At 36.2% G+C, this 24,325-nt stretch overlaps 1 protein-coding gene across 1 annotated transcript in view; it reads right to left on the reverse strand.

Annotated features, from left to right (window-relative positions):
- Nucleotides 1-24,325, reverse strand: part of SDK2 (sidekick cell adhesion molecule 2) — a 1,526,639-nt gene that overhangs the window by 745,839 nt on the left and 756,475 nt on the right. The window contains exons 8-9 of the mRNA XM_044085131.1: nt 17,428-17,622; nt 11,370-11,486 (exon numbers count right to left, since the gene is read on the reverse strand). Coding sequence (XP_043941066.1) covers nt 11,370-11,486; nt 17,428-17,622 — 312 coding nt within the window. The remainder of the gene's footprint in view (nt 1-11,369; nt 11,487-17,427; nt 17,623-24,325) is intronic.

The following is a 24,325-nucleotide window of genomic DNA, read 5'->3' on the forward strand; positions in this document are numbered from 1 at the left end:
CTTTGGACTAGACTACCTATTCATGTGAAACAGAGAACCTCTATGACACTGTTCAAAAGGAACCTGGATGAGTGGATGGGGCACCATACATTCTTACTAGGAATAGCACCCACATCCCTCCTGGACATAGGCAGTCATTACTAAATGCATTCTTGGATATTAGCTAGCATTTCTATGGCATTACATTGAGATGAAATGTCTAGACTTGAAATGACCTTCGGCTCGATAGCCTAGTAATCTCCTATGATCCTGTGATCCTATATCCTTTCAAATCATGTAATCCTAAACAATCTTATTCTATTGGAAGACTCAACTAATCCCAATTGACCATTGCTCTCTTCCCCTCTCAGATAAATTCCTACAACTAGTTATTATTAGTTCAATTAGTTATTGTCGACAACTTCTTCTCCAGCTGATGAAAATATGTCTGACCTGTATACAACATTAACGGGACTAAAAACATTTTTACTGCTTGTATCTTGCTATCTATATTCATAATCAAGATCTTCCAGTTTCTCAGTTTTTGAATTATCTTTTTAGTCTCTTCCCACAGATGCTTTTTAAGCCTTTTTATAATCCATATCCCTAAATAGTTAATTTATCATGTCCCCATAAATATGGATATTGCTGAACCAATTTGAATGATATTAGTGTATATAATAAAGTAATGAATGTTGAATATGAAAATGCATTAAAAGAATTTTAGGATTTAATCACCAAAGGTTTTAGGTTGAGGTATTTTTCCAGGGAAAATATTAAAAGAAAATTCGCTATACAAGGTTGTTCTATGGCTAAGTTTTACTGTTTACCAAAAATACATAAGCATTTAACTTCCCCTCCAGGTCATCCTATAGTGGCTGCTACTAGTAATTTTTTACATAATGTAGGTTTATTACTTCATAAATATTTATCAAAACCTGCGATGAAACTGGATTCATATATACGTAAGTCTTTTGATTTTTTAGAAAAAATGCAGACATTGAGATGGAAAGCTAATAATTTCTGGCTTGTTATGGATATTAAAATCCTCTATATTAATATTAGTCATTCTTTGGGTATAGAGGCAGTACTCAATTTTTTAGGAAATAGTCCGTTAGTTAATTATATTATTGAGTTGCTGTATTTTAGTTTAACGCATAACTATTTTTAATTTAATGGGGAAATATTTCATCAATTGAAAGGAATGTCGATGGGAGCATCTTTTGCTCCCATGTACACTAATCTTTTTATGGGTTTAATTGAGGTTAGATATTTATATAAGTTAGATTTTTACAAAAGATGTGTTATTCAATATTTTAGATTTATTGATGACTTAATTTTTTATGTGAAGATGGACAAATGTTTGTGAATGACTTTATAAATGATTTGCAGAGAAATAATTTTGGTATAAGTTTTGATGGTATTCGATTTGGTTCAAAGGTAGATTTTTTTTGGATATGGAATTAGAGGGTGTAATTGGCGATGGTATTTTAACTAGAGACCCTAGAAAATTTCCTAATATCACTCATGTTTTAGATTGGAAAAGTTGTCATCCTTCCCACTTATTGAATTCTTTACCTTATGGTGAATTTTTAAGAATTTCTAGGCTTTGTAATAAAGAAAATATATTGACTGAGGAATTAAGTAAAACTTGCAATTATTTTTTACAAAGGGGCTATGATTCAACTAGATTAGAAAGAGCTCTGAATTGTCTGTTTGGTGTGGACCAACAATTGAATAACGGAGATAAATATGAGAATAACCATAGACTGATGAGGCATAATAATAATGCCCAAATGACAGACCATAAGATTTATTTTGTTACTACTTACAATATTTTAACTGATAAAATTTTTGATATTGTTAAGTACCATTGGGGTTACTTGTTAAAGGATAAAATCTTAAAGGATATTTTACCTATACAATCTGTTTTGTCACTTAAAAGGGGCCAAAGTATAAAAGATATGTTAGTTCATAGCGCTTTCTGAGTTCTCAGTACTGAGATATGTGTGGAACCCAGATTTGTGGGTACGTTTGCTTGTGGAAACTGTTCTGTTTGTAAGTATACAGCCCTTTTTTTGGTCAAATTAATTGTATGATATGTGTTCCTAGGCATTTTTTTAGCTGTAATAGTGAAGGTGTTATTTATGCACTTATGTGCTCCTGCAGTCTTTTTTATATTGGAGAAACTAAGTATCCCTTTAGGGTAAGACTGCAGGAGCATCTTAGAGATATTAAACATAAGAGAACTGAAAGTCCTGTAACAGCTCATTATTTATTCTGCCATGGGGGGATTCTAGTTGTTTAAAAAGTACTATTCTGGAAAAAGTAGTAGGCTGTAATGTTTTTGAACTGAAAAAGAAATTGCATTACAAAGAAATTATATATATTTTGAAGTTTGGAACTTTGTCTCCTTTAGGCTTGAACCTCGAGTCTCACTGGAAGGTGTTGCTTTGAAATAACTGCAGCTTTCTATTGGTTTATTAATGAATGGTTTAATCGTTATGTTTATTGGGGGGTTTTATATAATGTGTTTTGGTGTGATATATTTTATCTCTTGAAGGCTTGAGAGCCGAGATGCTAAGATTATTAAAGTATTACTTTTCCTGGCCATTTGCTTTTGTTTGTTGCACTGCTGAACCAATTCACATCTGGGTATATAATCTGAAGCTTTAGCTTTTTTCTATCTTCATTAATTTTATATCCCAAAAAGAATTAAAATTGTCTCATCCTGATCCATAACACTGAGATGTCCTTTTCTGGTTTTATCAGGAACAAAATAATAACATTTGCAAATAAAGTAAACTTTTCTTGATTACCATACCAATTATATCCTTGGATTTCTGAGTTCCTTACTTTCTTTGCCAATGGCTCTAAATATAAAGCAAATAACAAAGGGGAAAGAGGAAACCCCTGCCTGATTCTGCTGTTCAGACACAACTTACCTGAGATGAACCCTCCCTGTTTATATCTTGCCTCCGATCACAGTAAAAAGCCTGTTTTGAGGCTATAATTGAAAAGCAACTCAAGTGGTCTTGATAGGTAATTTTTCAAGCAATTTAGGAGGCATCCAAGGATATTATCAGGGTTCACTGAGGCTGTATTTTTGGCTTTAGAAAGTATGGCCAGGTGCTTTTCCCTGCTAATTGTTGGTAGGGGGTAGTAAGCTAATGGGTATTTTATGGGAAGGGGAGGCAGGAGAAAGTGGGGGGTCAAGTTTGGGCTAAATTTGTTAGTCAGCAGATTCACTATGTTGATCTGCTCAGTTAAGGTGGCTCCATTGACCATCAATTCAGCACACTGCTCTGTGCTGCCTTTGAGGTGACAAGCATAGTTATAGAAACCCTTGAGGTTGGTTTTAGCCTGTGAAGCTGCCTCAAACTTGTAATTGGCCTTTTTGGATGTTACTAGTCCTCTTAGTTTCCTGTTTAATTAGAGAATTCTTATCATTGTGGGAGTTGTTCTTCCTGATTTTAGCCATGACTATTTTTCCTTTTGTTGTATACCCCATTACAGTTAGGATTCCACCAGTGTGATTTGTTTTAAATGTTTGAACTTACTTTAGTAGGTACATCAGCCTCTATGCAGCCATTTACATGGTTGTACGTGGTCTCTCTGAACAATTCCTCATAGTCTGGGTTATGATGGGCATTGGATTTTGAGAAACTGTCACTTAATAGGATATAGTTTGATTTGGAATAGTTCCTAACTGTTGCATGGTATGCTAAGGTTACCAAGTAGATTTTTATTTGGAAGGATACAGCTTTGTGGTCTGACCTCATCAGTGAGGATGTAACATTGGGCATATTGATGAGCACTAGGTCTACTGTGCTTGAGCCTCTGGTGGGAATGTGCACTATTTCTTCAAGTGTATTTGCGTTAGTAAAATTTAGAAATTGTTGTACCTGCAACTTTGATGGAGTGCAGCTTTTCCATTCTATAGAGTAGTAGGTAAAGTCACCAATGAATAGTGTATTTGGTTTAATGATGAGTGTCTCCAGTAAGTCTAACTATGAGCTATGAGATTCTTGGGACATACAGGGTGACCTTATAGCTTGCTAGGATATCCCAGACTGAGACACAATATGTTTATATTTGCTTGAAATTTCACAATATTTCACGATATTCTCAAATGCATATTAACACTATATGTGAGGTACTGCACTTAGTATTAAATAATAACACTTTTCTTTTCCAGAGACAGACATACAAACAAAATAGTGCTGTTGCAATGGGCACACCAGTTGCCAACACATATGCCAATATAGTAATGTTTATCTGGGAAAGACACTATATAAAAACACAAGATGTGTATCCTTATTATAACAATGTAATTTTCTATAAAAGATTTGTTGATGATATTTTTTTATCTGGGATGGAATATCTAAAATGTTTGAACAGTTTTTTGATTATACAAACCATAGTACTCATTTTCTTATGTTTAAAAAGGAAATCTCACTTTGACAAATCATTTTTAGATATACCATTAATTAAATACAGTAATGGATATATGGACGCTACACTATATAAGAAGAAGGTTAACTGAAAAGCACACCTTCATAGAACAAGTATGCATCCATCATTTACTTTTAATAATATTGTGAAAAATCAAATGCTATATGTGGCTAAGCTCAATACTTTAGATATGAATATGCATGAACAAATCCACAACACAACACCAGAATTTATAATGAGAGAATATAAAACTAGTGAAGTATATAGAATTAAAAATTATGTTATTCATAATCATGACACAGATTCTAAACATGTATTCTCTAATAGAGACAATGCACAAGCCAATGGAGCGTTACGGACACATAAAGATGTATGCTTAACTGTAATAAGAATACACAAGCAGCTAAAGCTACTATAAATACATATTGGCCTATTATCAGAGATATACCAGAGTTAAAAGATGTAGTTAGTGATATGCCCAGTTTTTGTTATAAGAGAAATATAAATTAAAAAAATAAAATATCTTATAAGGAACAACTTCATATTACTATATTATTTTGTAGCACTTAAAAAGTACTGTGCATACATATATACTGAAAAATATTCGATTCTTCCAGTCAGTGGGAAAGACTATATACATAGAGCGTATGGTAATTGTAATACAGAAAATACAATCAATATGGCTAAATGTAATGAATGTCAGGGATATTATGTAGGCATGACTAATTGTAAACTTAAAGACAGAACAGGTGGCTGGCCATCTTTCTGATATTAACAGGAACATTGGCATTAATGCACTTTACAAACATATTGCAGATACTGATGATATGCATAGTTTCAGATTTATGATACTAAGTATAGTTTATGAACCTATGGTAATATTAATCATAGAACAGGAAGAATTAGAATGGATGTTGAGATTAAGTGCACATATTTCTCCAGGACTTAATAGTACTGTTACACTTCTTAGAGAATTACAAACATGACTGCATTGAATTAAGATATTTAATTAATCATGTCATGTGACTTGGGTGTTAACACTCTCTCTCTCTCTATATATATATATATATATATATATATATATATAGTGATTGTTTATTTTATATTCCTGATGAAGCTTACGAGCAAAAGTTTTACTTGTGTGTTTTTAATAAAGATCTTAAGCCAGTGCTGATATCATGGCTCCGATGATTTTACTACTTTTTATTTTTTTACTTTTGAAGTTTACCATATTTATCACTAAACCTGCCTATCTGAATTAAATGGCTGAGCATGAAACAATTGCTGCATTGTGTCAGGATGTCCCTATCTACCAATCTGGCTATAGAGACATTTGAAAATTGTATATGCATGTTTTCTAGACCTATATTTGGGTGAGCTACTGTAATGGTGGGTATGGACTGGGTTATACAGAGGTCTCCTTGCATGGTCTCTGGGATTTGGCATTTGACTAGATTAGATTGTGTTAAGATTTGATAGTACTGCTATTTAACATGCAAACTAGCTGTTCTAAACTTGTTTTCACACAACGTATTTGTTTTAGCCATATTAAGTTATATGTTTCAGTTCTAAGGGTAGTTTTATATATAACATTTACTCAAGAGCAATACTGGCTTGCGGGGTAGGCACTTAGTATTCTGGAAATATGGAAAAAAATGGGTGGAAATTATTTAAATAGCTTACACAACAGACAACAGCAATAAAACACCAATGAAATATGGGAGGATAGGACTTTGGAAGTCAAACTACCATAAGGGTAAGAAACCAGAGACACAGCCTTTCAAAACTAAAACAGGAAAGGAGTGGGAGGGTTAGGGAAAATTCAAGCTGCAAGAAGCAGACTTCCTAGAGAAGGATCCAATCAAATATAGCCAATATTGTAGAGATAGTCCTATGGTTTGACTTTCAGAAACTTTAGCTTAATGTCTCGTGGTCTGGAGCAGACACAATGAACAGGGGAAAAAAGAGTAGCAAAGTAAACAGAAAGGAATTGGAATGCAACTTTAAGCAAGTAAATGATAAGCAGAATATACAACTCTATCAGCAAAGTTGGAATGTAATCAGCTATAAAAGTACTGGAGCACAGATCCTGGAAAAAATCACAATACTGCCACCACAGACTAAGGCACCAGACAATGCAGAAATTTACTAGAAATGCTGATTATGGAAAACTACTGTGATAAATCACTAAATGAGGCTTAAATCTGGTAGTAGTAGTAGTTCTGCTACAACTGTGAATGAAACTACAAGATTAAGGCCCCAGACAGAGGTCAAAATATAAACAACTAGCTTTTACAGGTAGTTCTACTTATGGAGATAGAAGTGCAGTATAATTATATAAACAATGCTAAAAATCTTCCAGTAATATACAGTCTTCCCACAACTGCAATGAAGCTACAAGACTAAGGTCCCAGAACAAACAAAAAAATGCAAACAAATAACTTTGTTATCTAAAACATGGAAAAAGCAGAAAAGTACAAAAACATATCACCATACAGATCACTAAGTGCAACTTAAAATTTTTAAGCAAAATTTAAATAAATACTTTTTTCTTCCCTTTTCATGAAAAGCTTGTTTCTTACACTTCAGGGTTTTCCACATCTCTCAGAACCTTGAATAAAAATCCCTGGGTGGGTATCGTTCTTTAAAAAATATAGCAGGCTTACTAGAGAAAGATCCAATCAAATAAAGCCAATACTGGATCTCTAGTCCTATGGTAAGAATTTCAGTGCAGATCGTCTTCCACAATAGTCATCGGGATGGAAGTTAGACTTGCGGGTTTTTAATTACCTAAATATTTTGCTAGATCAACTTTTGTGCCGTATAACTACCTTTATTAACCTCCAGTCCTGCAGTGTTGCTCTAATTAGTAAGTAAAAAGTAAACAGTACTTCCATTAATTCACTTTGCATGAATGCCAACTTCTGCAGTACACTTATAGGCAACTCATATGGATTCTTCTCCTGAAAAACTTTCAAGTTATTTTTCTACTACTCTCCAGTGACTCTTCTTACACATCAAGAACATGTAAATACAGAGGTGAAGACCTCATTCAGTATTTATATAGCCTTTTCAGCCCACTGTAATTTAATATACCTATCCCTTCAATGCTTTCTATAGTACCTGACAGTTTTTTGTTCCCTTTACTAACTCATTCTTTGCATTTGGTAATCACATTCTGCTGTGTCACCTTAACTTGCTGGATCATCTGTGTTCCCCTTATGGCATCCACGTAGCCTTTTTCTCATTCTGTCCACCATTTGTTATCCTTCTGTATGCCATCTTTTCAGTGACAAATTCACGTGATTCTCTCTCTTCAGACAGTCTGATTCCTCTTTCCATGCATTGTATCTTGCACCTGCTATTGGATTATGTCAGTTTTCTAACATCTCTCTTATTTTGCTACACTTCTCTTCTGTTGGTCTCATTTTCTTCCATTCCTTTGTAATCACACAAGTTTCCAAGAGAGACTGAAGTTTACCTCATAACCCAAGGCCTTTATTTCTGCAGTACATTTTAACAATAATATGACAATTCTCCTTGCCTTTCTAGTGTCTAGTTTGTTTATATAGTCCATTCAATAAGCACTGACCTAGCATCATGTTTGCATCTTCCCTGAACAGTAATAAGAGGAAATTAATAAAGCTTTGACTGACTCCTTGGGATGAATGAAGGAATAATCCAACCAACACTAGGCCTAGAATGCCAGGCTTTTCAGCCAACTCACTGATGAAACAATATTGCTTGGCTCTAGATTAACATCTGCTTTATTAAGTTTCCAGGGAAGTTTTACAGCAAAATTACATTCCCTAAGTAGCAGATGAGTACATCTATTTTATTATTCCATTTCAATTTAAAATATGTTATACTGCTTGTGATGGTTTTAAAAAAAATCATTGTATGGTTAATGTTAATTCTGAGCAGGAGGAGTTCTGCTCTTAAGCACGAGACAGCAACATGAAGTTACTAGAGCTTTGTGAATGCTAGGTTAACTTGTTAGTTTTGAGTTGATTGATGCTATAACAGAGTTTGTGTGTTCTGTAACAAACTGATCCTCCGATTATGCTGATACTTAATATACTGTCTGCTTTTGTCAGATCTCACAGTTACCTGAAAAATATCACCTGGATTAGGCACCTTATAAACACCTCAGAGCTTCACTCTTATCGTATATGTTGTTGTATCTACCCGTCTGAACTCCTGCAATGCTATTTGTCTTGGGTTTTTGGATGGTGATCTTGCCTGAATACAATGACTGCAGAATTCCGTGGGCAGAGTTTTGACTGGTAGCCCATGATCTATTCTATTGCTCCTGTCCTACAACATGTGGACTAGCTACCTGTTGTGAAAAGGTTGTATTTTAAGCTCCTGTTCCTATTTTCCTTCCCCCTATGTGGTCTGATTCCTGCCACCTTGAAGGAAATTCTGTAACCCAATACCCTAAATAGACTGCTGAAGTCATCAGATGGCAATCTATTAATTGGTTATAGGACTTCATAGTAGACTTAATGGAGGCATTCACTTGCCTACTTGTCATCAGATCTTTGCAGCCATCTACCTCCCTTATACAGATATGCAACTAAAGCTTTGATACAGAGGTTACATAAATACCATGTGTAGAGAAGAATATTTTTAAACTCAACCCACATAAAATTGGTTTTAAACTGTCAAGGATTGTCTTAAAAGTTTATCTAGAAAAGTTACTGCATCTGTGATTTAATTTACTTTTTAGTCAAATCTCAGCTGTCATTTGATATGCTGCAAATATCTTTACTAGTAAAATTAAAGATTAAAGAGAGACTGAGGAAATTAAAAGGACTACTGGATGAAGCTCATTACCCATCGACAGCTTTAGTACTCTCTGCTCAGTTATCAGCACTGTGTTACCATTGTCACAGTTTACTGGACTGTAACACAGACCTGATATCCCATGTTGCTTCTATGTCCAGGGCTCTTACAGGATTTTAACCATAACTGGAAATGGGCAAAAAAAATGTCTCTGTCATAATCTATGTTGCAGTCTCATGCTGTATTTTGTGGCTTCAGATAATGCTATAGAAAACACCTCCTTGTGATCATACTTGGAATAAATGAGGTGGAAAAATCAGCAATTAAAATAATACAACCTTTATAGAGAGGTATGCATCTGTCTAATACACGTATTACTAAATAATTGTGCTAGCTAGCTACATATTCCCTTAGAAGTTCTTAACCATACCGAAACTGAATGAATTTTTGAATATTTTTTTGTTTGTACTACAACATAACCCTTACCCTGCCCTTTGCATATGTTTGTTGTTTTTCTTAAATGTTTTTTTTTTTTTTTTTTCAAATGGCTTTTATTAGGTTTTAAGGATCAAAAAGAGAAAAAAAAATCAAGAAACACAGTTTAACAAGACAAAAACAAAATGAACAAGCATTACATGAAAAAGGAAAAGGTTAACAAAAATACACAGCGATCTAAACTATATGCAATTATATACAAAAGTGCAGAATACATTAAAAGATAATATCAATGTAAATTAACCATTAGTAATGTTGATCTAATGAGAAGTTACTTGTTTTGATCAGGGTATATCTTCATTCTTTGTCTGCCTTGAGATTACTATCTCAACAATGTACAACTGTAACAATAACAGTTTTTTGTGTACCTGTCCATTAAATTTTCCTTTTCAGTCAGTTTTTTCTTCTGGCATTGCTCTTGGCTAACAAGACTCCCACCTGCTGCTCAACTGACCAATTTGTTCCTTCCTGCAGAGGGTACTTCTTCTATGTTTTGATTTTCACTTATTACTAGTAAGTGAGGATTGGGTATTGTAGAAGTGTCACCATCATTCTCACAGGAGACAGTGTTTTTTTAATTCTTAATCCCTAATCCCTATTGAGGCACAGAGATGATGTCATCAGGCAGGCATGCAATGGTATCAAATGTAAAGCCCTGACTGCTATGGTGACACATCCCTCTTTACCTGTCCACCTACAGCACCAACAGCTCTCATTTCATTACTGTTATCATCATCATGTGTTCCATTTACACCTCCCACCAGGTAGATACAAGCAGATTGATGCTCCTTATTCCTCTTCCACCTGGCTAGCTCTAAAAGGTGCTCTGTGATGCCAGTCAAACTCTGGTCACTTGGGGTGTAGTTAAGGCATTATCCCTGTCTGCATGGTGCTGAGTACATATATGAATTCGATTTCTCTACTCTGACTGCATTGCTATCTTCGTTGCTGTGGTGAGGTTGTTGGCAGTCTGGTACTAAGATTTAACTTGGACATTGAGGCAGCCTTGTGTTAGGTTCCTACAACTTTCATTTGCTTTCTATGTGACTGAGCAAGTCACTTAATCAGACAAAGCTTTAGTTTCACCCCTGAATGGATAGTGTACTGAGTGACTGGGTTTGTTTTGTCAAGTCACAACTGAAAAATAAGCAGGCTTTGTCTAATGCCCTCAGTTCATTTACCAAGAGCCAGTAAATAAACAGATAATGCAGCTGGCAGGTTGTTGGAAACCAAAATGTGTGTTAAGCGATTCATATAGCTGTAACTCATATTTCAGCTGCACACACGCTCGGCATTTTGAAAAATGAAAATAATTCAACTGACTGATACCTACAGAAAGATATTACTCTGCCTCACAGGGACTAGGCCTTCCTTCCCTTAACATGTGGAGAAGCCCAGACTATGTACAATAACATCTTCATACACACGCACACACACACACACACACACACACACACACACACACACACACACACACACACACACACACACACACACACACACACACACACACACACACACACACACACACACACACACACACATACACAAATGGTAAACTCTTGATTATGACACAAGTACTTTGAAAACAGTTGTCACCTTCTTGAGTTCTGCAAGCACATCTATGGTGATGTAACAGATTGTTCCCTTACCTTTCTGCCAGGTGATAGCTGGCCTTGGTGCACCTGAAGTTTCACAATTTAAAATGACAGATAGACCATCTATTACTGTACTGTCTGAGGGTCCCTTAGTGATATTAGGAGCAATGCCTAAGAGAAGACGAGGAAAAAAAATGTTTTATATTTTTCAAGGATGCATATCTTTAATACAGTATCAATGTTTGTCATTACTTTCTGTGAACAGTTAAACAGAGGCTGAGCAACTCATCTACAACCAGGAGTCCTGGCTGAATAGGATTTATTACCTCAGAAACATGAACACTTTTGAGACACATAATTCTGTTTGCAATCAAAAGAGGCTGTCGGGGGACCACGACACACACTGTTCACAAAAAACATCAAACATACAAGCTCAACAAAATTAAAAACATAAATATAATTGTAGGAACTCACTCCAAGAATCAGTAGCATTAGCATGCATAATTCAAAGTTGATCAATAGCTATTACCAGCAATCAATGTCAGCAGGTAGTTTTTCAGCATCAATCTAAAATTACTGCCATTCAATGTCAATTTCAAATGCATGCAAGTGTGGAGGGGAGGGGACAGATCCCATGTGTGGGATGATGTGAATACAGCTGACAAGGCTAATGTAAAGAACAGGTTATTTATGTGACTTACTAAAGGTCACAGCGAGAGAGCTGGTGGCAGAAGTGATGAAGGAGTTACTACTTCATTTATTTCCTGTTTGTTCTTTTTACTGACATTGCATGAGGAGCTTCTGACTGTTGTACATTTATTTTTTTTCACAGTTTTTTTATGCCATCTCCTCTACAGTGGATGTTGTCTCCTAAATTTATGGCATTTATTCCTGACCTTCCCCTTAGCTTCATTTATCAGATCTTATGACCTGGTTGATTGCTTGACTTGGCCAAGAAAATACACTGAGGTTTTACGACACTGCAAAGCTTGCAATGGTAACAGTGATGCTGCTTACTGATTTTCTTTCACATATTCAATAAAAAGGACCAGTGTACAATAAAAATGCATTACAATAAAAGAAAACCAATTAAGTCCTACTGCTGTTTCCTAAGAAAGTGTAACAACATGGCAGCAGGGTACACCTGACAACAGGCAAAGCAGAACTGACCATTGTGAGTACCTGACATTACACAGGAGTGCTGCCACCACTATAGATTAGAATGTATGAGCATAGCACTACCTTCATGTTTATGTTAAATTTCTAGGGTGCTTCTAAGGTCAAATGTTAATATAAAATAAATGTAGTGCATGGTGTAGGGTGATTCCGCTCTAATATCCAGAAAAGGACACCTCAGTTAAATGCTACTGTAGCTCAAGACCCGACCATAACAAATGTTAAGCAGCCCCCCTGGTTAATTTGTTAAGGCTGGGTCTTGAGGCCTTCAAATCTGGCAGTACTGACCAGCATAGATAAAGGCACAATAAAAAAAGTCAAAAAGCGGAAAGTGCTTGCAGTAAACCAATAACAGGAAAAAAGCACAAAGGTTTCAAACCAGTAGTAGCACTCAACAGACTTTAAAAATACACAAACAAACATCCAAGATAAATGCTGACAAGCTCAAATTTACATTTTCGTCCCACAACTTCTTCAGATAAAATTTCCTCTCCAAGCCACCACCTTTATACAATCAGCAATTAATCATGTTATCTTTCTGAAAAACACCTAATTCCTTCACAATCCACAAGAGTTCAATATTGCTGTCAAAGTAAAAGATCTTACAATTAGTATAGCAAGCGATACACTGAACTGCATACTTTGTCAGTTCCCTTTCATTTGAGACCAATTTGAGACCAATTCAAATGACACTGTGATCTGTAGTGAGAGTAGGGAACAGGTAGAGGAGACCTTGGAGAGATGGAGATATACTCTAGAGAGAAGAGGAATGAAGGTCAGCAGGACTAAGACAGAATATATGTGTGTGAATGAGAGGGAGGACAGAGGAATGGTGAGGATGCAAGAAGTAGAGGTGGCGAAGGTGGATGAGTTTAAATACTTGGGATCAACAGTTCAGAGTAATGGTGAGTATGGAAGAGAGGTGAAGAAGAGAGTACAGGCAGGATGTAGTGGGAGTAGAAGAGTGTCAGGAGTGATTTGTGACAGACGAGTACCAGTAAGAGTGAAAGGGAAGGTCTACAAGAGGGTAGTGAGACCAGCTATGTTATATGGGTTGGAGACAGTGGCACTGACAAAAAGGCAGGAGTTAGAGCTGGATGTGGCAGAGTTAAAGATGTTAAGATTTGCACTGGGTGTGACGAGGGTGGACAGGATTAGGAATAAGTATATTAGAGGGTCAGCCCAGGTTGGAACGTTTGGAGACAAAGCCAGAGAGGCAAGATTACGTTGGTTTGGACATGTGCTGAGGAGGGATGCTGAGTATAGTGGGAAAAAGATGCTAAGGATGAAGCTAGTAGGTAACAGGAAAAGAAGAAGGCCTACGATAAGGTTTATGGATGTGGTGAGAGAGGACATGCAGGTGGTTGGTGTAACAGAGCAAGATACAGAGGACAGGAAGAAATGGAAACAGATGATTTGCTGTGGTAACCCCTAACGGGAACAGCTGAAACAAGATGATGAGTCTCAAAATACTGAAATTCAATATTTCAGTATTTCAAGATTGTCTAGTGAACCTATAGATATATATATATATATATATATATATATATATATATATATATTTGCATATACACACATATACCCACACACACACACACACACACACACATATATATATATATATATATATATATATATATATATATATATATGGGTTACATGCAGGTAATCAATTGAAGTTTAAATCAACATCTGTATCAATTTGTCAACACTCTTTTTTAAAACTTGCATGCTCCAAGGAATAACCTCAGGGCATGTACAGAAGTGTCAAAGTTTATTTGTCAACTTTACTGACACTGATGATTCGTCAATTCAATGATTGCCACTATACTCATATATGTATGACGACCCTCTGACAATTCTACCTATTATTTGTGATTGCCTTTTAGAAGTGCTATCGCAAATAAACAAATCCTCCAAAATGTGAAAAAATGTGAACAACATTCGCGAGTCAAAAAATAAAAGTAAAACAACAAGCCTGTGGCACTCCTATGTAGGGGGTTGTGTCCCCTACACCATCACTTATATATAAAAACTCTAGGTTTCACCAGGATGGGTAAAGGAGAAATCTCTGTTAAACTGAGAATTCATTCTTCCACAATAAAGTCAACGGGTAGAACACTAGTGATTGCACAATTGTCTATTATTAGTTTTTTTTGCAATGGCATTCTCTTTCTCTCTGTAAATGCACTATACATATATATATATACACACACACACACACACACATATATATATATGTAAACATATATATATATATATATATATATATATTATATATATATATATATATATATATATATATGTATATATCTGTATATGGATTCACTTTAGAACACTGAAAGCCAAAAATGTTGAAATTCAAAACACTGAGACCAAAATATTGAAAATTCAAAATACTAAAAACTCAAAACATAGATCACATAACATTGAAAAAAACAGGAAAGCAACACATACTGTATTCCAGCACAACTACATACAGAAACAAATAAAAAACAAACCCTATTACACTTCTCTAAATATAAGCTGAGGGGCAAGCGCCCCTGCACCCCCCTGCTACTTAAATATATCAAGACTGAGATCATACTACACAGAACAAACCAGCAAACATACCAGTCCACGTTTCATGACTCCCTGTTTAAAGTGTAAAAACTATCCTCAACCTTCTCTTACAAACATTGCTTCACTGTTAAAACATTACACATTTTTATATATCTCTCCGATACTTACCGGAGTTTCATATGTAACCTCAGTCATGTTCCCTTCTTACTTGCTATACTACAACATAACACATATTAGTGTAGTGTAGTGTGATCTCGGATTTTTTATAGGTAAGTAGTGGGGGGGTTCAGGGGGGCTTACCCCGCTGTTTATATTTAGAGAAGTGTAATATGGTATGTTTTATTTTTTTGTGTCAGTATGTAGTTGTGCTGGAATATAGTACATCTTGTTTTTCCTATATTTTTTCAACGTCATGGGATTCAATGTTTTGAGTTTTCAGTATTTTGAATTTTCAATATTTTGGTCTTAGTGTTTTGAATTTCAACATTATGGGCTTTCGATGATCTAAAGTAAATCCATATATGCGTATATACATATACATACAAAAAATAATACACACACATATATATATATATATATATATATATATATATATATATATATATATATATATATATATATACATACGCACACATACTAATGTGTATGGGGGGAGAAAGATTGATAGTTAACAAACCTCTACACTGACACATATTTCATTGATTCAGGAATGATAACAACACAAACCATTGAAAACAAATTCACAAAACATAAACCACATGGGAAAGGGAAACACATAGCTTCCTTTGTCAGTGCACATATTCCAAATGTAACAAATACATTAAACAAACTAAAAAAAAACAAAACTTGCCCAATCCCCATTGTACCTTGATCTTCACAGAAATCCTTTAATGGGGAATTAACCATTTTCCTCACTGTAGTGCAATTAAGCAATAACCCACACCTGGGTGTGGGTAATACTGGATTTACCCACGGTTGGTGTGGTTTGGTCATGAGGACGAAACCCGAGTGGCCAAACAAAGACAAACGTGGTAAATCCAGCATTACCCACACCCAGAAGTGGGTTATTGCTATTATACAATGACATTATTTAAGAAAAAAAATACTTACTTTTCTTAAATAATGGCATTGTATAATGCCTCTGTGCTGCCCTTCCGCAGCCATCTGGTATTCTGCGGCAGTCCTGATGTACTGCGCATGCGTATGCTTACGCAGTACATCAGAGCTGTGGGTGGAAGCAATGGAGAAAGCAAGATCTCAGTTGCTTTTACAAAGTATCTCGCTATGTTAAACCCATTTAACATAGCGATACAGCTTTAGAAAAAGCAACGGAGAAAGGAAGATCTCCGTTACTTTTTTTAAAGCTGTCTCGCTATGTTAAACTCCTTTAACATAGCGAGACAGTTTCTATAAAGCAACAGAGATCTTGCGAACAGACCTTTTTCATTAGTATAAGTCTTTGATTTATACAACGTGCACGCTGACCAATCAGCGTGCACGTTTTGGAATATTAATGGGGGGGGGTCGTTGCAAAATCTTCGAGATGGTATATATAATTTTCAGGTGGTATGGGGGTGCAGCGAGGCTTGCTTTTCTGCAAAAACATAGATTTTTTTTTATATTCATTTTTCAGAAACTCGAACATATGGACTCGACTCTATAAATTTCAAGTTTCTGAAAACTCAGTAATACAACATGAGCCTATATCCTTACAGGATGACAAAATATCCCTAAAGCTTTTTTTCTTTTTTGAGTAACGATATAGGAAGTTAGGAAAAAAGAGGTAAAAGTCAGTTATACTGCCGGTAAGACATTTTTTCAAAGAAATGTCAGCACATTTTTCCAATTAAGGCCACTGTGATATTTTTTCCTTGTAGCTTATACTTGGTCCTTTTGCAGTAGATACACTGCAAAATGTCTGTCTAACTTCTTTTCATTTGTTCTTCTACTGAGAAAATAACATAAACAAAGTGAAATAATTCAGGTAATTGTCTTAAACTATACTGCCACACACATCTACAGTCAGTATAAACAAAAATAGTGACAATGCAATTTACACAGCTTTATTACAACAGGTCTGAACATTTCAGGTTAGAAGGCAGCAGCGTCCTTTTCATCTGTTCTGCAATGATTACAGTGCTAAAACCTAGATCCAAGGATCTGTAAATGCTCTTGGGTACATGTGTCACCTTGATGGCTGCCATTTAAAATATTAAACTCATTGTATAAAATGCATATCACTTCAACATGGGCTATTAAACAAAACTTTTGTTCATATGTCATATAAAATAAATGATACAAAAAATTATACAAATAGTTGCTTTTTCACTCTCAGAGACTAACAGTTGAAAAAAGGAAAGAATGTCATACTTACTGGTAACTGCAAGGTAGGCATATGTTTGAGTTTCTCCAGCACTGTTTGTGGCAAAACACTGGAACATGCCAGTGTCTAGTGGGACCAGCCCACTTATCTGGAGAGTACCTCCTGGTAGCATTGTGTACCGAGAGCCTTTCCCAAGATTAACCAGGACTGCATCTTTATACCAATCAATTCTGGGCTTAGGAACACCTAAAGGTGGAAACAGAAAGATGCCTTAGAGAGAAAACATAAATCCACTGGAGCATACTTGCTTATTACAACACAAAAAACTTGCTAACTCCTGCAAGTGAAAAGGAGGAAATAAAACATGTATACCAGCCATGAACTTTACCTATAATGCTAGTTAAAGTGCCATTTTAAAATAATCTTTCTAACTTATTTCAGTTTTAAACATAATACTCATAACACCAAGAATACTGGAGTACATACTAAGAGTCAGCTGATGTAATTAGTGATGGCCCTACCAGCAGGCAGTGCATCTAATCCTTCCATCTCTTTAGATTGTATTGTATGAGTGACCTGAAAGCACTTATTTTTTGTCAAGCATTATTTTTACATTTTGAAAAAAAATGTTAAATACATTGGTCATAAAAGCTGCTGAGACAGAAAGAAAATCTTATATATTTTACGCTAATTTATTTTATTTATGTATTCACTTATTTTTTTATTACAAGATTGTCTGGATGGGACCAAATTATATTGGACACTGCAAGACAAAAGCCCTAACAAAATGAGTAAACTCAAAACTGTGTAAACTCAAAAATGCAGTTTGCAGGGAGAAAGGCTGCTGTGTGTCATCAAGGGATAAATCTCTGACTAAAACTCTGGTGATCTTGCTTCAGACAGACGCAAATGTGCCGGAGGTGCTGGCACTGTGGAGAGAGAAGAGTGATGGGGAAGTGACTACTCAGCTGTACCTGGGAATAATGTAGGGATATGTCTTGGGTGTCTTGAGTTCAGTAAGCAATTCCTGGTGGATACTGAAGAACCAATGGAAAAAAAGTGGTTTCAAGTGTGAGGTGCAGTGTTTAACTGCAAGGTACATCACCAAAGGAAGCAAGATACAAATCCTACTATCACAAAGCTGCAAGTCCACTCATTGAGTGCAAACATGCATGTGCATGGAACAGAAGGGCTTAAAGACACCCCCATGGCTGCCTGAGTGATACTGGCTTACAGGATGAGCAGTCACAAAATATTTGGAATAATGTTTTAGGTCTTGGTTAATAACAGCTATGTCTCTCATAAGAAAGTAAGTATCAGGATGACAAAGTAAACCTCAACACATTACATCAAATTTTGTGAAAATTGCACAAGGTAGTGATGTTAAGCATATTTGTAAATGACAGAAATGGAGGAAGATGTATTCAAAAGTAGCATCCATGTGACAGAATGAGAGATGATCATGGGTGGTTTCCATCCTCCAGGCTGAATGTATTCAAAGGTAGCATCCATGTGACAGAATGAGAGATGATCATGGGTTTCCATCCTCCAGGCTGCCATCATGAGATTTTTTTATATGGTCCCTGACCCATTTAGTTGAAATACTGGGCATGCAGCTTACACTGCTTGGCATGGCTTTTACACCATTTCCTCATCACTGCTGGCTGCTGTTTATGTACTGCTACTACACCCAGCATGCACTATGTGGGTCAGCTCCCCCCACCCCCAGCCCCCGGATGTGTGAGCTGGCAACAGTTGTTCTCTAATTCTTCCTAGCCTTTCCACTTCAGTGCTTGAGCCACAGGTCAACTACAGGTCATTGGGATTGCAGTCAGGGCTTTATCTGTTTATTTCCCAGAGATGGGTCCTTAGTTTAGTTAAATGCTGAGCATAAAGTCATGAACATCTCAGTTTGTCTAGGGTGAGTTTTCATTAACTAGAGTTTGATAAATTTTCTGAAAGCCTTAAATGATGACCTTTTGTATGAAACTGCCACCTCCTGTTATCACCTCATGTGGTGTCATTCTACTTCTGAAAAGATCTCAAAATGCCCCTGGCAAACCAAAGACTTTTTGAGGACAATACCTTAAACCTTGTTTGAGCAGGTGCCTAGGAAATGTGCACATCACCTCTTAAGAACATACAAGTGTTTCAGCTACATGGCATCTTAATGCTTATGATTATTTACTCTGTACAAACCTTTAGTTCAGAAAATCTCAAATCTACTAGATGTAGAAATAACATTTTCCCTTTTTTATGGGCTTGTCAATACTGTATAAGTAGATAGTTTAACCAAAAAAAAAGTAGAGCACAGTGTTGCGGGTCCACGAATGATTTATTGTAAAAAACACATCCACAAACGTAGTTAAAATCCACAATGGTTAAGCGCTTTCATCAAGTAGTTTGACTTCCTCAGAACAAAATGACAAGTAAAATTCAAGGTTAAATACATAATTCTAATTGATCATTAATTCAAAATACCCAATCATGTCAATGAAAATTCCCTCCTTATGAATATGTAAATGCATAATTACTTAAAAAGAAAGTATCTGTTTCATCAAAACCTGTTTATACAAAAAAACAACAAGAAAAAAATGGAATAAGTAGATAGTTTAGCTGTGCCTAATTGGAACTCCACAGGTTCAGACTAAGTACCATTTCCTCCCTATTTGACACTCTAGGAACTGAATCCACTCGTACCTACATATTCTATTGTACTGCCAACCTTATCCTCCATTCCTCCATCTTCTCCTCCTCCTGCTTCTTCTAGATTCAGTCTCTTTTTTAAACTCTGCTCCTCCTCCTTTGTTTCCAGTTGTCTATTTTCTTACTTGATTTTCCAAACCTCAGCTGTCTGTGACATGCCCACTCTGGGCCAATAATCAAGGAGTTGAATCCTCACCACTGACACTGGAGAAGGACATTCACTTAGAATACAAATGGATACACTTAGTATTTCCAGATGCAGACATCTCTGCATCAAGCGCAATTTCCCTTAAGAGCACACAGGGAACACACTCAGTCCAGGGTCCAGATTTCTCTATCTGTCTCCCCTTCAAGTTCCCAAAAACACTCCCCACTGGTACAGCTATAGGGTTGAGACCTCAGCCAAGTGTCCAAGCCAAGTCCTCCAGTACCCTCTCTGTGAAACCAGTGCTTTGTGTCCCTGCTCCAAGTAGCTCATGCACACACACTGTGAGATTTGATTTACACACACACACACACACACACACACACACACACACACACACACACACACACACAGGGAAAAGGCTGACACAGATTTACTAGCCACGCCCCTTTCTGCCCAGACTATAAGGTAGTTACCCTGCCAACAGACACCCCAAAGCCAGCTACTCTAAGGCTCTTGCAAAGGTACGCACGTATACTGAGTGAAATTAATATTAATACAAATGGTAATGTTGACCAAAAAGCCAGGCTTTCAGGAGTGGCCACAGTGCCACCACTTCATATAAGTACTCTCAAAGGTTAAAATATTTTCTAAAGGAACAGCCACAATTAAAAGTTTAAATATATTTAATAATAAAAGAACATGAAAATACTAAATATCTATCTATAATAAACACCACAGTTTTAATCACGGGAGGTGGATAGGTACATACAGTTACAGAAAAACAATACTTAACTAATCTCACTATACTTTCCTGCCTGATCTAAAGAGTTACTATTCCCTGATTATTTACTACAGCAAGGCAAGATGAAGTAGGTGAGGGATCCTTCTACATCAGTTTCCAAGAAACAGACTGCCCTGAGACTTCAGACTCAGCTAATATTAAAACATTCATTATTTCTGTACAGAATGATATCACATACATCTGGTCATCTGACTTCTAGTTCCCTTGTTAGAAACTGCCAAGATTTGGCACCTACATGTTAATAATACACACACAAGAGCTTTGCTCAGATCCAGTGCAGCTTCTGGAAGTCATAAAACAATTACAAACATCTTCTCCTACAGAGACTAACAAACCATGCTTCTTACAGACATTGCATCTCTGGTTTCATTCAAAACTGTGAGATAACATTTTTATGGCCTAGGCCCAGGCATTTCATTTTCCTAATATTTCTCAAAGTCAGGTGAAATTAGATTAACCTCTTCTCTTTCAGTATCCTCTGTTATAATATATACATTTAAACAGTTACAATAATGCATGTACATTTCTTTTCTGCTCAGCAGGGCACACTGTTGATACATTTTTAACACAAGCAGCTTTACAAATATACTTTTCAACACAAGCATCTGTACAAATCAGTTTGATATATAAATGACATATAATGCTTTACAAATGTCCAGCTAGCTGTGCTGGTATATGTTACATATCCACTGCCCTACTTCTCCTGGCATAGTTGGCAGTACCTCCTGTTGCCACACTATCATTGACTTCTTTTCTTTCTCCGTCATGTCCTTCCTGCATTTAATTCCTTTGAGTATCCTAAACCTTGATCTATCAGCCCATTGACTAGCGCAGATCCTGTTAAACAGAACTTTTTCACACATCCTGCTACTCTTGTCCTTTTACTACATCTACACTATCCCTCGTTCTGCTTCACCCAGTATGCTCTCTGACCCTCTCAGATCCTTTTCAGTCCTTCTGTTTTAGGGCATGGATTTACTCCCAGTTCCCCTGAGCTACATATGGTTTTCTTTGCCTAAGGCTCCTATTTTCCTCACCTCCATAAAAGCCTCTTACATCCGCATATAAACATTTGAAACATTTCTGTTGATGATTGGCACTAAGTTCTACCGCAAAAAATGTATATCTCATATCCACACAAGCTCTCTTACAATCACCCTTTCTTCCCATATCATCCTCCACACCAGCCGAATTTAGATTCCTTCTCTGACTGTAAAGCCCTGAACTGCTCCTCCAAGGCAATAAACTGAAATAGATTCCATTAGCTCCATCACCATACTTTTGAGTCACACAGTGGTCTCCTACCTGCCCCACCTCACCTAGCCTCTACATAAACCCCTTCTTATGGCAATTGCAGATTCACCTAAATTGAGCAAACCGCTGAACTAAAAGTAGGTTTGTTTGTGACATATGTCTTAATTCAGTAGCACCTGTCCCAGCAGCATTAAATTAAACCACAGCTTTAATGGATGAAAATCTAGTCTTAAGCTAAGAAAACACTTCATATCAGTAAAGCTTCACTGTTGATTTCTCACTGGTTTTATAGGTTCATAGGCTGTTAGTAAGTGAATGACTACTATGACCCTTAAAAGTCTAGCCGTGCACCCCTAACCATTTGGGTCCCAACCCAAGTATCATACGGGGGGAAGGCATGTTTTGTTATATACCTTTGTAATTCTTTGGCAGTTCTGAGGCAGTGTTTACTCTTCCCTACATTTCAAATGATATACAGTCACCAGAACTATCTGTCAAGAGATTTAGGAATGAAAAGAAAAAATAATACAATTTAACTTTAAAGGGAACTAAGCAAAGTATTCACCAAAGTAAAATAATACCACGTGTAATATGGTGAACTATAACTTATAATTAGCTTGTGACTATAATCTTGATATTTGGAAGTACTTAGCAACAAACTTTACTCTTCCTGTCTCCTACTAGCATCCCTTTGTATCAGACTTCAGACTTCTGCGTAAGCCTTCAACAAATATTCAGGTCACACCTACAATACTATGAGCAGATCTTCAGCCCATTTAAAGATTGGAATGAGAAAGATTAACAGGGTACTTAAAGGGTTGGAGAGACAAAATGAGTAGTTTGGGGTCATATTCATTGAACACAAAGTGGACTAAGTGAGGGAATGTAGTTAGGAAGGATAGATAGAAAACAGCAGAGACTTAATTAGCAAAATCAATGTGCACATTTTAAGCTGGACAGTGAAGGTTTCTTGCTAGCTGATAGGGTGATGGACAAATGGAATGTGCATCTTGAGTAGGCTGTATGTTGTAAAATCAGTGCAATTTTTAAGAAGGAATGAGATAAGTGGTGAATTGGTGATGGATAGGTTGTGGGACAGAAGATGTTGTGTGCTAGTTATCAGTCAGTAATTGACAATGTTGGGTTTTATCCCATATTCATAAGAACGTAACTTTCTCCACTACTGAAAAGATGCACAAACACCAATGAAAGTCAAATATTATGTAAAAATTACATAAAAAGCAAGAAAAAAAATATCCCAAACTTGTGTCTAAATGCAATGAAGTACAAAAAATACTTTCCTTCAATAAATGTTTCCTCACCATCTTTACGACCACCTTCTGCCAAATCTCATGCTCTCTCTGCTAATTTATGGCTTACTGTTAGCTATGGGGATCATGTTTATCAATCATTAAATCTGAGTTATGTTTCAGGCATTGCCTACCTAGCGCTCTAAACAAAGGTGATGTTTTACTTTCTACTCTTCTCTCCTCTTTACTAGACTCCTGCTGCTCTCTGTCCACCTCTAATCTTGTCCTACTTTGTAGAGCTTTCCATATTGCTCAGACTACCTACCAGTAGCACACCAGTAAACCCATGATAGTAAATTAATGCTTCCAGTTTTGATGTAATTTTGCAGTAACTTCTCATTAAATACATAAATGGCTGTGTGACAATGGCGGGGCATAGTGTTAGTACAAAGCTCCTATTAATCTTTAAGTAGAAGCTGTTAAGTAAGCACTTGTGTTTATTTTGTTACTTTCATAACATCTTGATGCTTTGAATAGCACTGACAACAATAACTAGGACATCTGTTCTTTGCATTAGTATTTTGAATGTCAAAGCTTGCTAGAAAAATCAATAAAAAACAGCATTGATTACTTAGTCCTGCTGATTTGTTGATGGTAATGATATTTTGTGCATTGCTAAGCACACGCAATACCCATTGGAATCTACACCACATTTCTGTGTTCACTTTTGCATTCTATTATTGGTTTAAAACATAAACTTCAGAGAGAAAACAATATCCACAGTAGCAA

Source organism: Protopterus annectens, chromosome 10.part0, assembly GCF_019279795.1.
Source record: "Protopterus annectens isolate FY-2018-M chromosome 10.part0, PAN1.0, whole genome shotgun sequence".
NCBI classification, from domain to species: Eukaryota; Metazoa; Chordata; order Ceratodontiformes; family Protopteridae; genus Protopterus; species Protopterus annectens.